The sequence below is a fragment of the Pteropus alecto genome, unplaced genomic scaffold (assembly GCF_000325575.1).
Source record: "Pteropus alecto unplaced genomic scaffold, ASM32557v1 scaffold359, whole genome shotgun sequence".
NCBI classification, from domain to species: Eukaryota; Metazoa; Chordata; class Mammalia; order Chiroptera; family Pteropodidae; genus Pteropus; species Pteropus alecto.
Window position 1 is genome coordinate 543,491 of NW_006443119.1, and position 15,812 is coordinate 559,302.

General features: G+C 52.4%; 1 protein-coding gene across 1 annotated transcript in view; it reads right to left on the reverse strand.

Annotated features, from left to right (window-relative positions):
* Window positions 1-6,943: 6,943 nt before the first annotated feature.
* The window catches only part of IKBKE (inhibitor of nuclear factor kappa B kinase subunit epsilon), a 24,103-nt gene continuing 15,234 nt past the window's right edge, over window positions 6,944-15,812 (reverse strand). The window contains exons 16-21 of the mRNA XM_025040488.1: window positions 13,308-13,369; window positions 12,389-12,490; window positions 11,018-11,114; window positions 10,143-10,255; window positions 9,858-9,929; window positions 6,944-8,068 (exon numbers count right to left, since the gene is read on the reverse strand). Of these exons, the coding sequence (XP_024896256.1) occupies window positions 8,035-8,068; window positions 9,858-9,929; window positions 10,143-10,255; window positions 11,018-11,114; window positions 12,389-12,490; window positions 13,308-13,369 (480 nt within the window). The 3' untranslated portion in view covers window positions 6,944-8,034. The remainder of the gene's footprint in view (window positions 8,069-9,857; window positions 9,930-10,142; window positions 10,256-11,017; window positions 11,115-12,388; window positions 12,491-13,307; window positions 13,370-15,812) is intronic.

A 15,812-nucleotide genomic window follows, 5' to 3' on the forward strand; every position in this document is an offset into this window, starting at 1 on the left:
CTTCCTCTACATTAGTGATTTTCAAACTTTGGCATGCAGGGCAATCACCTGGAGGGCTTGTTAAATCACAGATTCCTCCCCCACCCGTCACCCCCAACACACACACACAGTTTCTGAGTCAGTAGATCTGGGGCAGGAGTTTGAGATTTTGCATTTTTAAAAAGTTCCCAGGTGGTGTCCATGCTGCTGGTGCAAGGACTCTACAGCTCCAGATCTAAGGTGGTGATAAGAGAATGGGTTTCTCCTTTTCCCCCAAGGCAGGTGTTCAGTGGGACATGACCGAGAAAAACCCCAGGGGGAGGGCTATTCAAGAATGCTTTCTGCTGAATGTTTTTAGAAGGAAAGTGCAGTATGCCTTTCTGCTCTCCTATTCCCATCTTTCCCGCTTTTTCTGCAAGCAAGCTCTCTGGGTTATGCAGAAACCTGTGTTGCATATAAATATTTGCTTGTATCCACCCTGTGGTATCCACCCATCTGCACAGTCTCGAGACTCGTTCAGGAGGGCAGTGGGCTGGCTCAGGTTCAGCTCTGGGTGCCAGCTTGGTGTGGCAAGAAGAAGAGGGGACCTGGCAAAGAGTTCGTCACTGGAAGGCCAGTTTTGAAAGGCCACTTGTGAAATAGTTTCCAACAATCACATCTCTGTCCTTTACCCCCCACCCTGACTCCCCAAGCATGAGTCCAGGCAGCCTAGGCCAGAGTCCCTGGATAGAGAGGCTCGTGGGATGAGTGCCTCCTCTGGTCCTGGGAAACTGGGGACCCTCTGGAATAATCAGGTGTAAACCCCTCCCAGTTGCCTGGGCTGTAGAGCAAAATGCTCTGGTTTGTCTTCCCGAGGCAGCTCTGCAGCAGGAGGGATGGGGGCTGCCCTCGGCACTGAGTGGGAGGAAGACTATGCAGGACCAGAGCCATACATTTGACTTCTGGGATGGAAACAGATGAAAATAGAAACAGCATAACTTCATGTAACCGATCCAAAAGTTTATCAAGTTTATCTTGAAGTTCATTTCTATGAGCCAAGAAATTGAGGTCTGAAGTAGTTGCTTCCTCTGAACCCAACATGAGGCTCCGTGTCTGGGCCTTGCTCCTCCGATGGCATCACTCCTAGCCCAGTCCTGTTCCTTCTTCCTTGAAAGAGCATCCCCCGCTGCCACAACACAGACACACACCCCCCTCATTCCTCCCTCCCCAGGGAAATACTAAAAAAACCTCGATTCTCACTGTAGGGTCAGGGCAACGTCTGATGCTTGAACTCGAACATCGTTTGGCTTGGTCTTTGTCATCCAGGGTACAAGGGTCAGACCGCAGCGCAGCATGGAGACACCTCCAGTTAGAGTTTTTTCCCCATGTTAGCTGATCCTCTTGGCCCAGAGCCATTGACTTTTTTTCTGTTTGTGACTCACTCCCAGAAGAGTGGGTATGCTGTTTTTATTTTTAACCAAGGGGAAGGATTATGACAGTGAGTTTGAGTGTGTGGTCAATGTGTGAAGTCACTTTCGAGGTGGCCCCAGAGAGCGTCGGTTCCCCCTTTGGGTGAGTTGTTTCAAAGCTGTCCCTTAACTCCCTACTGAGCTTCCTAATAGGAAGAAAAAGGGAAGAACAGATATGGTCCAACTTTCTGAAGGGGAAGTTTTTGGTTTTGTTTGGCTTTGAGGCATTTGAAGTCTCCTGAAATCCCCAAAGCATTTAGGGACCTCCCAGTGATTCCAACAGCACTACACAGGATCTGCACAGCATCACTGGACCTGTCAGGACAGGTTAGCTTACGCTGCAGTAATAAACAACCCCAAATCTCTGTGCCTTTAAACCAGAGACTTCTTTCTCACCCACATACATGCCCTCTGCCAACTGGCAGGAAGACCGTTCCTCAAAGCCACTCAGGGATCCAGGCTGATGGAGTAGCCGCTCCATCTAATGTCACCAGTAACTGGTGCCAGAGGGAAGCCGAGAGAGCCCAGAGGGTCCTACGTCAGCCTCTAAAAGCTCTGGTTACCTCCACTCACAACTCATGGGCCAGAACTAGTTACACAGCGCACTCTGCAAGGGGAGCAAGAAGTGCAAGTCTGCTGTGTGCTCAGGACGGGCCAATAGCTGGGAATATTTGGCAAACAGCACTAATGACCACTGCAGTCTTCAAGGGCACAAAGCAGCTATTCATTTAATAAGTAAGTAACATCCGTGATGTATCAGGTGTGTTCTAAGTGCTAAAGGTACAACAGTGAAATGGAGCTGTTCCTGAAGCTTACATTTTCGTGGGAGAGCCAGATAATAAACATAGAAACATAAGTGCAATATAAAGTCAGGTTGTAAATACTATGGTGAAAAATGAGGCACATTAAGAAGCTGGAAGGTGACAGTGGCTAATTTTAAATTGGGTGGTCTCCGAGGAGCAGACATTTAAACACAAACCTGAATGGAGTAAGCCGTGTCTCTGTGAGCAAGGATAGTCCACCTCCAGGGATTGACTCGGTAAATCTGGATATCGGCCCGTCCTTTATAAGAGAAGTTTGATTAACGTGACCCCTCCCTAGGTATTAGAGGGAAAACACTCTGACCCTTGTTGACTGTGGGATTCTGGATCTCGGAGCTACTTCCTTCTCTTCTTGGGCAGCTTGTTGCACACACAGCTTGGCTTCTCAAGGAAGATGTCGCTTACAATGTGTAATACCTTCCACTGCTAGACTATGAGCAGGGACCATGACCAAACTTGTCAGGGAATTAAAATGTGTTTGAAAGTCTCTTGTAAAATGCTACATGTTTACTCAAGAAATACATATTTACTCAAGAAATATGCATCGAATACCTACTACGTGGTGGGCACGTTTGGCTCGAATGACTTCATCTTCATGGCCAGCTGCCATTCCTACCTTACAGATGAAAAAATGAGGCTAGAGAAGTCATGTGACTGGCCCAAAGAGGTGTCACAGTCTGGACTCAAATCCGTGATTTTTCCTTTGCCCTGTACAGCTGGCGTGGTAAAGGGACAGTGCTTAAAAATCTCTGATCTCGCTTTGGAGTTGCAGTTTAAAGATCGGCAAAATCTCGCCTTATTTTTCTTTCCCTGTCAAATCCTGTTCAGCTTTCTAGGTCTAGTCCGAGTGTCCTCCCAGAGTCACCTGGACCTAATTCATCGCTCCTTCTTCTGAGTTCTCATCACCACTTGGTCTCTCCTATTCATGTCATCCTAATATGAATCACGATGAAACTTTTACATTATCGCCTCTCTCACTTGGGTCTTGTTAGTCTTTTTGGTCACACCATTCAGGGCAAACAGGAGGTACTCATTAAACGTTTAGCGACGTGAACTCAGCTGTCAGCTCCCCTGCCTGTTCCTAATCCAGGACTTCTCTTTTAACATCCCTTGGAGCCATGACATCTGGGGAGGGGGTGGAGATGAAGAAATTGTCTGGTCTAGGGTGAACAGAACTGCTGGGGCCTGGGCGGAAGTGGGAACTCCACTTAAGATTCATGCGCATCCTCCAAAGTTACTGGTCACTGGGGTGGATTTTCTGTCTCCAGGTGCTAGTAATTGGCCATCGGTGAGGGCTGGTAGGTCAACCCCTTTCAGAGGGACGGGCTTTCTTTGTATCACCAAATCAAGCACTCCCACGGGGATCACACAGATCCTTGACAGTGCTTGGGGACATAAAGGGCAAACCAGAGTGGGGATGTGAGTGGGCACATGAGGGCTCCTGGAAAGGTGTCACTGCAGGGTCGGGGTGAGTGGGGCTTGTTTTAAAGCAGTTTCGTGGCGCCGCCTCCATCTGTCTGTCTCAGTTATGGAATTTTTCCATCCCAGGCCGCTCTGCCAGGCTTATGATAAGGCTTGTTTGTGTATGTATGTTTCTCCTTTCCGTGTTGGAAAAACTCAGATATTCCAGGCAGATTTGTCAGCAGCTTTTTCTCCTCAGCCAGAAGGGAGGCTCCAAGTCACAGCCACTTACATTCCAGCACTAAGCCAGTTCTGGGCCCATCGCTGTGGCAGGAAGCCATGGACTGGCGTTGTGAAGACCGGCAGGAGCAGAGCAGCCCAGATGACCTCGCAGGCTACCCCTGCTGCACCCAGCCCACCGCGCGCGCCCCTCTCTCTCTTCTAGGCCTTTGCCTTGTTCTTCTCATTTCTGCTCCTTCTCCCCCCTCATTCTCTTCCTCCCTTTCCCTCTCCATCCCTCCCTTCCTCTCCAGCCTCCCTTCTGCCCCTCCCACTCTCTTTCCTTTCTTCGCTCCCCTCTCTTATCTCCCTCCCTCCCTCTCTCTGGCAAAGGGCACGGGAAAGGACCCGATGGCTTCAAGCGGCTGCTGCTTGTCATTCTGAGCTTCCAAGGAAAATAAAATTGAAGCGACTTTGGGTCATTCTGGCCCGTTCCTTACCCCTTCCCATGGGGGAGCCTGGTTCAGGATGCTTTATGAGATGGAGGGACAAGAAGCCAGGAATCTCCCCCTTTACCAAATCATGGAAGCAGTTTGGAAGGGAACCCCAAATGACCAGTGGCGGTAGACCTTTGAGGCCTCCCCAGCTGAAGTGAGAGCAAAGTGGGTCCAGTAGGAGAGTGGCCAGCCAGTGTGGAGATCTATCCTGTCCCTTACACTGGCTTCCTCGCCTGGGCTGTCAGAGTGGGGGAGTGGCGCCTAGTTCAATGTACCACCCACTGCCCACCTGCTGGGCCATTCGCATGTCCTCCACAGGACATCTGCACACTCTGCCTCAGTGTCCTCAAACGTTAGCTTGTGTAAGAATCATAGCCATACGAGGGACTCTCATCAACAGTGCAGGCTCCTGGGCCACACGCCCTGACCGGTTGGAATCGGGAGGTGGGTGGGGTCCTGGAATCTGTGTTGAACCCGGACACCAGCCTATGAAGAAGAAACTGCGTTGATTCTGAGAGCCACAGAGACTACTGACCTGCAGCACCAGGGTGCAGAGAGCGGCAGCGGGCCCTGCAGAGCTGGCCGCACTTCCGGGGGGAGCTGGGAACATGCGCCTCCCATGTCATTTTAGTTAGACCCCCCCCCTTTTAACTTGAACCAGCTTGTTTTAAGAAGTCGTGAATCTGAACACTGTATGGACACTTCCCAGATATTTGTGACCAGTCTGAGCCACCGACAGCCTCTCTGGGACGAGAGCTTCTGTTTCTTGACAAGCCCTGAGCAGGGGCCTCATAGCCGGGGTGGGAGAGGGTGGGGCGCGGCAGGGGGGTGGGCGCACGGAGAACTCACATTGTGTTTCAGGCATTTTTGTGGAAATATCTAATCTATTCCTACCCATAACGTTGAAAGATATCATCTCCATTTTACAAATGAGGAAACTGAGGCACAGCGTTTCAATCTACCCTCTGCGCAGGCACCAAAAAGATATATCTTTAAAACACCAGTTGGATTTGAACTAAAATCTGTTTCTATGGACCCCTGTGGAAAAGCCCAGGTTCCTTAGTGCAGCCTTTTGGCCTAGCTCCTCCCTTTCATCGACGCCGACTTCCCACTTCCACTTACTCTCCAGTGACACGCATACCTGTCGTTCCTTCCGTGCCGAGGCTGGTGCTGGTCCCGCTGCTGGGATGCCTTCCATGCCTTCTTTGCTAGGTAACTCAGCTCACCTGCCAAGCCCCAACATGGCGTCACCTGCTCCCCAAGTCCTTTCCTGACACCTTCCCGGGCTGAACTAAACACCCTGCCCTGTGATGACGGTGAGGTGATTGCACTCGAGCTGTGCATTCCCATCTCAGTGCTGTCACGATACTGAAACGCCTGTCCCCATCGAGGTGAGCGCCACAGGGGCAGGCAATGCGCCTTAGTCACCTGGCTCACCTCCGGGGCTCACTTCACATCTCAGGGACTAAACGGGCTCTTCACCTTACGTGTTGTGATAGGGATCACCACAGAGAACAGAGAGGGAAGTTTAAGAGATCTTCAGACACCTGAGAATCTTACAAGGTTCTTCTGGCTAAGGGCCTTGGTCCAGTTCTCCACTCCCTGCTGAGATGGAATAAGAAGCTCTGTAGAACTTTAGATGGGTATAGGCACCCATGTTGGTGGCTCTGCCAAGCACAGGAATGAACTGAACTCTTTGAGTATGTCCCCTGCTGGGCTTAGCTCATGAGATCGTGAAGCCTGGATCCTATCATCCCCCGACAATCTGCAATTGGCTTTCAGGGATCCCTTGGCTCTTTTGCTGAGCTCCACCAAGCACATGGAGTCCAGAAGCAGCCAGGGAAAACCCACTGTGACTTCCCTGCAGGGCCATGACTCACACCGGCAAAGTTACCAGGGGTGGCCAGCACCCATGGGCATCGAAGAATCAGCTGGCTCCTAGGGCCCCAGAATCTGAAACCACTGGGCTTAAGCGACCCATGGGCATGAGACCCAAACAGCACACACGAAGCCACTTAGGCCTGATGCAAGCAAACCCCCAGCAACCCTCCCTTGGGTCTCTAGAGGGCGCTGGTGTTTCCATGGAGAAGCAGCACAGAGGATGTCAGATGCCGGGACTGGATTCCTCACTTCTGCTCCCGTGGATCAATGGGTCGATGGGTCGTCAGGCAGAGTGGCTTCTGAGGATGTGGAGGCTCCGGGAAGTTGGGGAGGAAGGATTTCTTGGGTTATCTGGGGTCAAGCGTAATAGACTTTGTGCTGCAAAGCACAACGTGGAGCTTCTCACGGGTCTCCCTTCCCTGTTGGGGCTACTTTACCGCATGCCCCCTCCTCCTAATGCCCCTAGGCCAGGAGAGTATAGTCCAGCTCCAGTTAAAGGACCTGTGGGTACTGTGGGGGAAAGACTAAATTTGCACAAATCTGAATGCCTTACCCAGGTACGATTCTAGATTCTAGACAAAATTAAGGAATGCTCCAAATGACCCATGGTAGTGCTCAAACCCAATATTTAGGACACAGCCTATGTTTTGAAGAGTGTTGGGGATAGGGGGAAAGGAGTAGGCACTTAGATGGTAGATTTGAGGTTAATAAAAAAAGAACTTCTTTTTCCCAAAGTTTCAGGCCCATTATACAGCTTCCCAAATGACAGGAGTCAAGAGAAGAGACAGAATAGGAAGGCAAGCCCTCCCCGCTGGGGGCCACCCCTCTTGAGCTTTTCCCTGAAGTTAGGGCCCATTTAGGGGAAAGGCAGCAATCAGGAAGTGACCAGTCCCATCTCCATTTCCCCATCCTTCTCCTCACAGGTCCCACCCCTGTGCCTGCTGGGAAGCCAAGCACACCCAGCCAAGGTCCTTCCCCTGCGACACATACGGCCCAGTAAGAGCCCCTTGGAAATAAAAAAGAAGCCCACGTTTATTCCATTTCTTCAAGGTGCAGGACTTTTATCTCAAAACTCTGACTCTCAGGCCTGTGCTAATTGCATGGCTACTATCGACCCCAGCTGGCTGCATATCCCAAAACCTGGCAGTGCCTCAGAGGGAGAGAGGAGGGAATGGGCCCTGGACAGCGGCATCCGGCCTCCGCCACCCATTCTCTCCAGCTTAGGCTCAGCCAGACCAAGAGCAGAAGGAGAATTGGGCTCTGTGATAGCTGTGGCCGAGTGTGGTAACCCTCAGAAATTACAGGAGAGGGGAGAGAGCTGTATGTCCAACAAGAAACACCTTGAGAGGAAGGAAGACTGAGATTAGGTTGTTTGATCCAAACCCCAGGAGGTCTTGTCGTCTGTTCCCTGAGGAGCGAAGCCCTGTAAACCAGAGGGGTGGGTGAGAGGCTCTTGATGCCTCTTCTCCCCATGGCCCGGCCAGGTTCAGCTGCGCATGCCAGGGTGCTGGAGGAGCCGTACCTGAGCCCACATAAAATATAAAGTTCAGCACAGGCAGTAAGTAGGTCCTGACAGAGACTGTCTGGTGCCCCAGGTCCTGTGTGCTGCTTCCTGCAGAAAGGCAGTGGAAGGTAATGCTGGTGACATCTCCCAGCTGTTGGCCAGGAGGGAGGTAGGCTGATGAGACGGGACCAGGTATCATCCTGTGTTGGGTCCCACAGTGTAGGCAGGAGCACAGTGTTCGAATGATTCTAATGCTTCAGGATGCCGCGTGCACGCCAAGGAGCTCAGACATCAGGAGCCGATTGGACCCTACTTAACCTGTAATAAAAGGGGCAAGTTAGCTTCTGCTACCCAGGTGGAGGAGCCTGCAGGCCATACCCCAGGGCCCAACACAGCTTTCAGAAGCTCAGAGCCATTTGAGTCCTCAGCCGTCCTCTGGCAGCCTCCGTGTCCCTGGACAAGAACTCTGGTTCTCATCCCTGACTACACAGCTGGGAAGCTTATAAAACTCCCCCACCCAGGCCACACCCAGAACCTCTGGGGGCAAGACCCTGGCATCCGCACTTTTAAAGCCTCTCCTGGTGAATCCAGTGCAGCCGGGGTGAGGAGGAGGGAAAGGAATTCAAACGGGTTCTTTACTCTCTCTGGCTACAGCTGTGAATAAGGAAGTGAAAATTCACTAAAATAAAGTTTTGAGCTATCTGTAAATAGGCTACATATCGGAGCAAGAAAAATTTATATCGGCACTAAAATTAGAACTTCCTGCCCGTGAGGGCTGTTTTGGAAAGGTTTTCCAAGAAGCTGTTGAATCGCCTTTTTGTGGGTATTTAAGGGGATGGATTCTCCCCTTGCTGGAGTGGGACATGGAAGAGATGCCTCCTCAACCCACGGACCCTCTGAAACTCTGGGCACAACCACCAGCTCTGCCCCTGGCTTCCTAGAATCCCGGATTGGTGTGGCCTCTGGGGAACACTTACCATTGGTGAGTCCTTCCCTCTACATGTCCTCTCCTCCCTCCCCAGCACATTGCAGATCTCACCCTATTTAATCCCATGATCACATCACGAGGGAGGCATCATTACATAGCAGAGGAGGGAATTAAAGCTCAGAGCTGAACAAACCTCCCAGCGTCAGGCAGCTGGTAAGGAGCAGTCAGGAGTCAGATCCTGCTGGAATCTCTGCCGATTTTTCCACCATGCCACTGGTTCTCAAATGGGGAAGTGCCAGATATGAGGATGATGGGGAGGGTGTCCTCACCCTTGCCTGAGCAAGTGTGTATGTGTGTAAGTAAAGCCCACTGACCTTCAGGGCAAGGACCCTCTTGATTTTGAGATGATGTCCTTCCTTCTCTTTGGTGTTAAAATGTGCTTTATGAAGTGAGATACTGGGTGGCAGGTTTTTTTTCCCCCTTCAGATGGGCTTATTTGATTATATGAGAAGTTGGTTACTCCAATTTTCTTCTGTGAGTTTCACGGGTGCACAGAATCCAAAAATCTGAGCCTGCTGACTCCCCCCGTACCCTCTCCAGTACCCTCACGTGCCCAAAGAGGGGAATCTCCTCAGGTGGTGTCTCTAACGCTGGGCCTGCAGCTTGGGGGTGGAGGGGGTGCCTGGAGCATCTGCACAGAACAGGGGCCCAGCAAGGACAGAGGAACATGGGCCTTGGGCAATTAGCCTCGGTTTCCTAGTATATGACATGGAGATGAAACAGCACCACTCTTAGGATGGGTGTGAAGTCAGGCTGGTTGAGGCATCAGGCAGAGTCCACACTCAGCCACAAATCCACATGCCCCGAGCCCTCATCTCTGACTCACTGAGAATAGTTTTACATCAAGGTCAAATGAATTCTCTTTTTGGACATACAGCAATTGCTTAAAATTAAATGAAATTTTCATCTCTGACTGCACTATATTCTCAAGACTATAGTGGAAGCCTACACCTTGGGAGGATGGCGACTCACCCATGGACAGGCCAAAGTGCCAGCGTGACTATATGGAAAATGGACAGCTGTCATCCAACCTGCATGGTTGGGTACAGGGACCCTGAGCCCCTGAGGCAAGGGTGGCTTAAGGACCCAGCCCTCCCCGGCATAGTGGGGACTCTTTACCCTTCAATGATGCGGTTGTTGTCCTGGAGGTCAAAGGCCAGCAGCTTCATCTCCTCATAGAGCTTTTCCATGCTGTCCAAGGCAGAGGCAGGAGAGGCACTGCGCCTGAGGCCAGAGCTGGTGCCCGGACCCCCTCCCCGGGAGGCCCACCACCAAGCCTCTCTTATCTTGACTTCTAAGCCTGGTATGAGGCTAAAACCCTGCAGCTCTAACCTCAGCACCCAGCCCCTGACCCCCTCCTCGCCCCCCATCACACACACACATCCCTCTCTCTCCGACACTTACTGGACACCTAGGTCCCTTAGGGCAGGACTGGCATAAGTTGCTACGGGGGGTGGTGAGGCCTGAGCCCCCTTTGTTCTGTCCTGAAGTAGCTGGTGAGATAGCCCGTCAAGGATCTGGAGGGAACCACACTTTAGTCAGAAGGGAAGACACAGATCACCTTTGAGGAAGGGGAGGTGCTGGGGGATGGTAAGAAAAGGGTAACACAACAGCCCCCAGCCCGTACCCCTGGAGCACCCGTACCCCTGGAGCACCCGAACCCTGGAGCCGAACCCACAAGCCTCCTTCCCATCCTGAGAGCGCAGCTGCCACAGCCACCTTCACCCATCTGTGACTGATTTAACGATCCAGACTGCCAACTACTCTGCTTCTACTCCACCTCCTCTGAAGCAGGAGCTGGAGCTGCAGAGGTGTAGGGGGCGGCCTAGCACCAGCTCTGGACGAACGCGGCTGCTGCTGTGCCTGTGCCGGGAGGGGAGAAGGAGCCCTGCTCCGTTCCTGTTGGCACAGCAGGCGGCTTCTCCAGCTGGTCTCTTTACACAAGGCAGATCAGAAGGTCAAGGAGAGCTCACATTGCCTCTCTAAGGAGTGGCCTGGAGATGCCCAGGCTGCACGGGGCACGAGGAAGGTGTCTCAGCATCACGGAGGCTCTGCCCTCACAGGAACCTTCGGTCTGAGATCACCAGGCAGTGCCCTCCACTCTTTCTCCATCCCCACCTCAGGGCACCTCTGTGGGTCAGAAACCTCCAACCCCCACCAATGTGCTTGGACTCAGTCAAGGGCAGCTCTGCACAGAGGCAGGGGAATGGCCCGAATGCCCTTAGAGTACCGGATTGACCTGGCTTTCCTCAGCCCCAGGTGCCCCGCAAAATTCTCACCTTGCTGAGGCCCTCCTGGACCCCCTGGGCTTCTGTGTTGCAGGCAGCCACGGAGCAGCCGACCAGGCGCAGGTGGTTCCTGGCCTTGTGCACCAACCTCAAGAGAACAGATGAAAAGTCAGAGCCGGACTCGCTGGCTCTTGCCGGGGCCCACCCAGCTGTGGTTCAGCTTCCAGACAACAGAGGCCAGAGCCCGTGGGTCCCAGGCACTGGCCTCCCTCACTGCCTCTTATCTTCTAGGTGTCTCCTCACCTCTCACCTGCCCCACTGTAAGAATGCTCACGTACTGACTGAGGCTGGTGAGGGTCCCAGCACAGCCCCATGGGAGCTGCAGACACGCATGTGGCTGGGCCGGGTCACCGGGCCAGGTCACTAGGCCATTTAAGATGAGTGTGAGGCCAGGTCAGGCTCCAGGGAGGACAGCCCACGCTTAATACGGGAACTGCTCATGCTCTCATTTCCAGAGCAAATCCAGGTCAAGGCACATTTATGAATCCACTAAGTGGAGGGAGTGAACAAGAACTTTTTCCCCATTGCACAAAAGGAGACAACGTCCATGGACAGCTTCAACCTGTGGCTGGTTCTCAACCCTGGCTATGCAGTAGAATCCTCTGAGGCACGTTGAAACTACTGATATCCGAGCGAGCTTCACAGCAATTAAATCGGAATTCGGGGTGAGTTGGGGTGCAGGGGCTGGGCACTGTATTCTAACGTGAGGGTGGGTGGGTGCCTGGGTCTCGGCCCTGTAACAAGCCCACAGGTCCCACGGACCTCGGACAGGCAGCTCCTGGGAAAGTGCGTTCTCTCACCAGGAGGAACCAGCATCCCTGCCGGTAGGGCAAGGACCAGGAGCCTGTGAGAAGGGAGAACCCGATCTCCTACAGCGGACAGGGCGCGAGGAGGTTCTATTTAAGGACCCCTGCCTGCCCCTGCTTCCGTGACTAGTTGTCCTCACCCCAGAGGGACCTCGTGTTCTCCCCAGAGAGGCAGGACTTTCCAACGCGACCAGCTGGGACTTTGGGAAGAACCAAGATTTCAGTGGCAGTTCCGCTCATGTGCTGGTCCTGGGACTGCTCCTTACTAGCTGTCTGGTATCGAGGAGGAGACCTGTTCCCTGAGCCTCAATTTCCTCGTCTGTGAGATAGGGTGACAGTATCTTCTACACAGGGAAGATACAGTGGAGTTAAACAGGCTATGGTACAGAATCACCCAGCAGACTGCCTGGCCACCTAAGGCTGCAAAACTACCATTTCTTTGCCTGTGTCACTTTGTCCCACCTGCCTCTCAGTCAGGGCTCTGCAAAGCCAGGGCTGTCTGAGCCTAGAAGGGCACTGGGATCCATGAGCTCAGGAGGAAGGGCCAGATTGGTACCTCATCCGATTGCCATGCGTGACTAGGGATGTCTGATACTTCTGCACGCACTCCTCCTGGAACACCTGCAGGAGCCTTTTGGCTAAGTGACTAAAATTCACCCTGAAAAGACAGGGAAACAGAGATACAGAGACGAGCAGTCAGAGCTCCCTGAGCACAAGCCCAGCACCTCTGAATCTCCACCACCTAAATGCCCAGCCGCTGAGCCTGTGGCAGGGCCGTCTCTCCGCTGGAGACGATGCTCACACATGGGATCCTGGCAGTCAGAGCGGCCGGCACACAGCACATGTCAACAGAGAGATGAAGGGGGACAGGGGACTCAAAACATGTACACACTCTCAAGCTCGATCCCCAGAAGGAAGATGAAATGATTATGGATTATGGAAAGGTGTGTCTGTGTGTGTGTGTCTGTGTGTGTGTGTGTATACACACTCTCAAGCTCAATCCCCAGAAGGAAGATGAAATGATTAAGGAAAGGGGTATCTGTGTGTCTGTGTGTCTGTGTGTCTGTGTGTCTGTGTGTGTGTGTGTGTGTGTGTGTGAACTGTCAGGGATGGGTATAGGGTGGGTCTAGATGAGACTGTATAGGAAACAGAATAGCAGACGGAAGCCCAAAGGAGAGCTCAGGCGGAAGTCAGTCATAAGTGGTCGGTCAGCGAGGACAATCAGGAAAAACCATCCTTGTTCAGAAGGAAACCCAGTTTCATCAAGACTGCTTCTGAGGAACCTCCCCCAGACTCGGCCACTGATCTCCCCTGGCTCCAGACGACTGCCCCAGAGAGTGACCCAGCCTTCCTCCTGCCCAGCTACGGTCTGTGACCGCGGCCCTTCGCCACTTCTGGTCTGGCACAGAGAATCGCTCTGCCCTGGTGACACCCACCCTCCTGCTCACCCTCCTGCTGGGGGACAGGCCACTCACTTATCCAGTTTGTGAATCTGCTCCTCGTTGTAGCCAAGCCCTGAAGGAAACAGACAGAAATGATGTTACCTGTTCAACCAGTCAACAAAACAGTGCCGAAAGTGCTGGCGGACAACTACAAAGACGAAGACAGCCTGGCTGGAACCCGCTCTGCGGGAGCTCACAACCCAGTGGAAGCAGGGAAGACAGAAGGAGTGAACCAAACACCGTGACGAGGGAGGGGCGTACCTGGGGCTGGCGAATGCTTCAGGTGAGAATTGGTGGTCGAGACGGGCCCTGAGGGATGCTTCGTCAGCCAGCCCCTCAGCCAACAACCCTTCCAGAGTGACTGATGCCTACAGTTCGTTGGCCTCATCCCCAAATATTCTAGCTGCAGGCAGAGCCAGCTGGGCTCTGTAGCACAGAGCTGGATAAGCCAGGCCACCACCTTCTACTTGCCCTTCTAGGCCCAGCCGCATTTGCTGGAAGGGCTGAAGCTTTCCTGATGTTCTCTGCACTGGAGAGGTGCTGCCCCCTCATGGGCTTTGAAGAAATGGGCATGTGGATCAGCGGCTCTCCCAAAAGGACACGAGGCAGAGGTCACCTTGCTGGCCTCTCTTCACACCCCTAACAGAATCTCCTTCCTGGGCTCTTCATCCAGGTCCTGCTCTCAGCCTGCTGGACTTTCGAAGTCCAAAGTGCAAGTCCCAGCCCTGCGTCCTATTAGCAGAGGGCTGTACGCAAGTGATTTCACCTCACCGAGTCTGTGTCCTCGTCTGTCCTATGTAACACTCGGGACAGGCGTGAGGGGAGAAAACGAGTGCTTCATTATTCACTGTTGAGCATTTATCAAAATGGCATCTTTCAACACCCAACGGCTATTCCTCCTGGTTCATTTTTCATTTTTGTAAAGGACTCTTGAAGACCAGTAGAAACGAAACTCTTCTTGAGGCTGTAAAATGCTGTAGTTAAAAGCAGCTGGACCTAGATTGCTTGGGCTCCTTAAATCTGCGTGTGTCTCGGTTTCCTCATCTATAAAATGTGGAGGCGAATGGTGCCTGGAGCTTTTATGAGCATTAAATAAATCAGGAACATACACGGCACGTAAAAACGGTGCCCAGCACACGGGAGGTGCTCAGGAGGGTTGCGATTATAGGATTATGAAATGCCAGTGATGGAGGCAGAAAAGCCTCTGAGGTGCTCCTAACATCATGGCAAAGGAGGCCACCCGAGGTCAGGCCAGACTGGAGCCCAGGGCCCTGCTGCTTCCAGGAACAGGAGAGACGCAGCCGTCCTGTCTCCTGTGCTGCCCCGCCCTCCCCCTCGGGGGCCAGGCCCAGAGGCAGGATTGGGTTTTCAAGGAGGGAAGGTCACTTTCTAGATCCGGTGGCCACTCGGCACACATGGCTGTGGAGCACTTGACAGGTGGCTAGCTGGACTGAGGAACTGAATTTTTTATTTTAATTCATGAAATTACATTTAAAAACTGAAGGAGGGTAGAATATTTTTTTTTCTCATGAAACACAGCTTTATTGTCTTAGTAAGACTGCATTTCACTTCGTTAAAAAATTAGCTTCCAGATAGATGAGCTGTAAGTGTAAAACACACATGGGATTGTGAAGATTTAGCACAAAAAAAAGAATGTCAAATATCTCTTTAATAACTGGATTTATATTGATTACACGTTGAAATGACAATTCGGAAACACTGGGTTGAATAAAATATATTATTAAAATATGACCTGTGTCTTTCCTCTTTTTGAATTTTGGCTACTAGAGAACTTCAAATTACACGCATAGCTGGCATTATATGTATGAGGCAGCACTTTTTAGATAATCCTAGAGATGGAAGAGAACTTGGCAATGAAGCCGAAGACCTTGAGTCTGCACATTAGGAAATGCTCGGGGCAGGGGTGGAAGAAAGAGGGCTGGATCCTGGCATGTTAGGTCCCCAATCCCAAGAGTCAACCGAGCCCTCCCCAAGCCCTGCTTTCCCCCAGGCTGGACCCTCCCCTGCTCCAAGAAGGCAGTCACCTTGGGCGAGCAGCTTCCCATCCTTGAGCCTGTCAATGCGCTGCCCCAGCCTAGAGGGTCCTCGTGAGGCTTAGCAGATAACGCAGGCAAAGTGCCCGGCCCAGTGACTCTAAATGGTATTTTTTCTGATTCTCCACTTTCTGGAAAACCTGACTATTTTCGTGGGTTAAAGACACAATGGACAGGAAAACACTCCTTGAGCCATAAGGTGTCCCGCAGAGGTGAAGGTTCTCTCTCAAGAGCCACCCAGGCTCCAGCTGCCACATCCCCCATGCTCGTCATCTGAGACCCCCACCTGGCAATAGGCACAGGTGTACAGGCCTCATGTCCCTCACTGGTCTGTAGGCAGCTGGTGGCCAGTAAGCCTTAGACCAGCTGCTCCCTGCCTCCACATGGCACCATCCACATGGTGAGCCTCCGGCAGCCACCCCAGGTAGAGTAAAACAAATAACCGAATATGGAAGGAAGGAAGGAAGGAAGGAAGGAAGGAAGG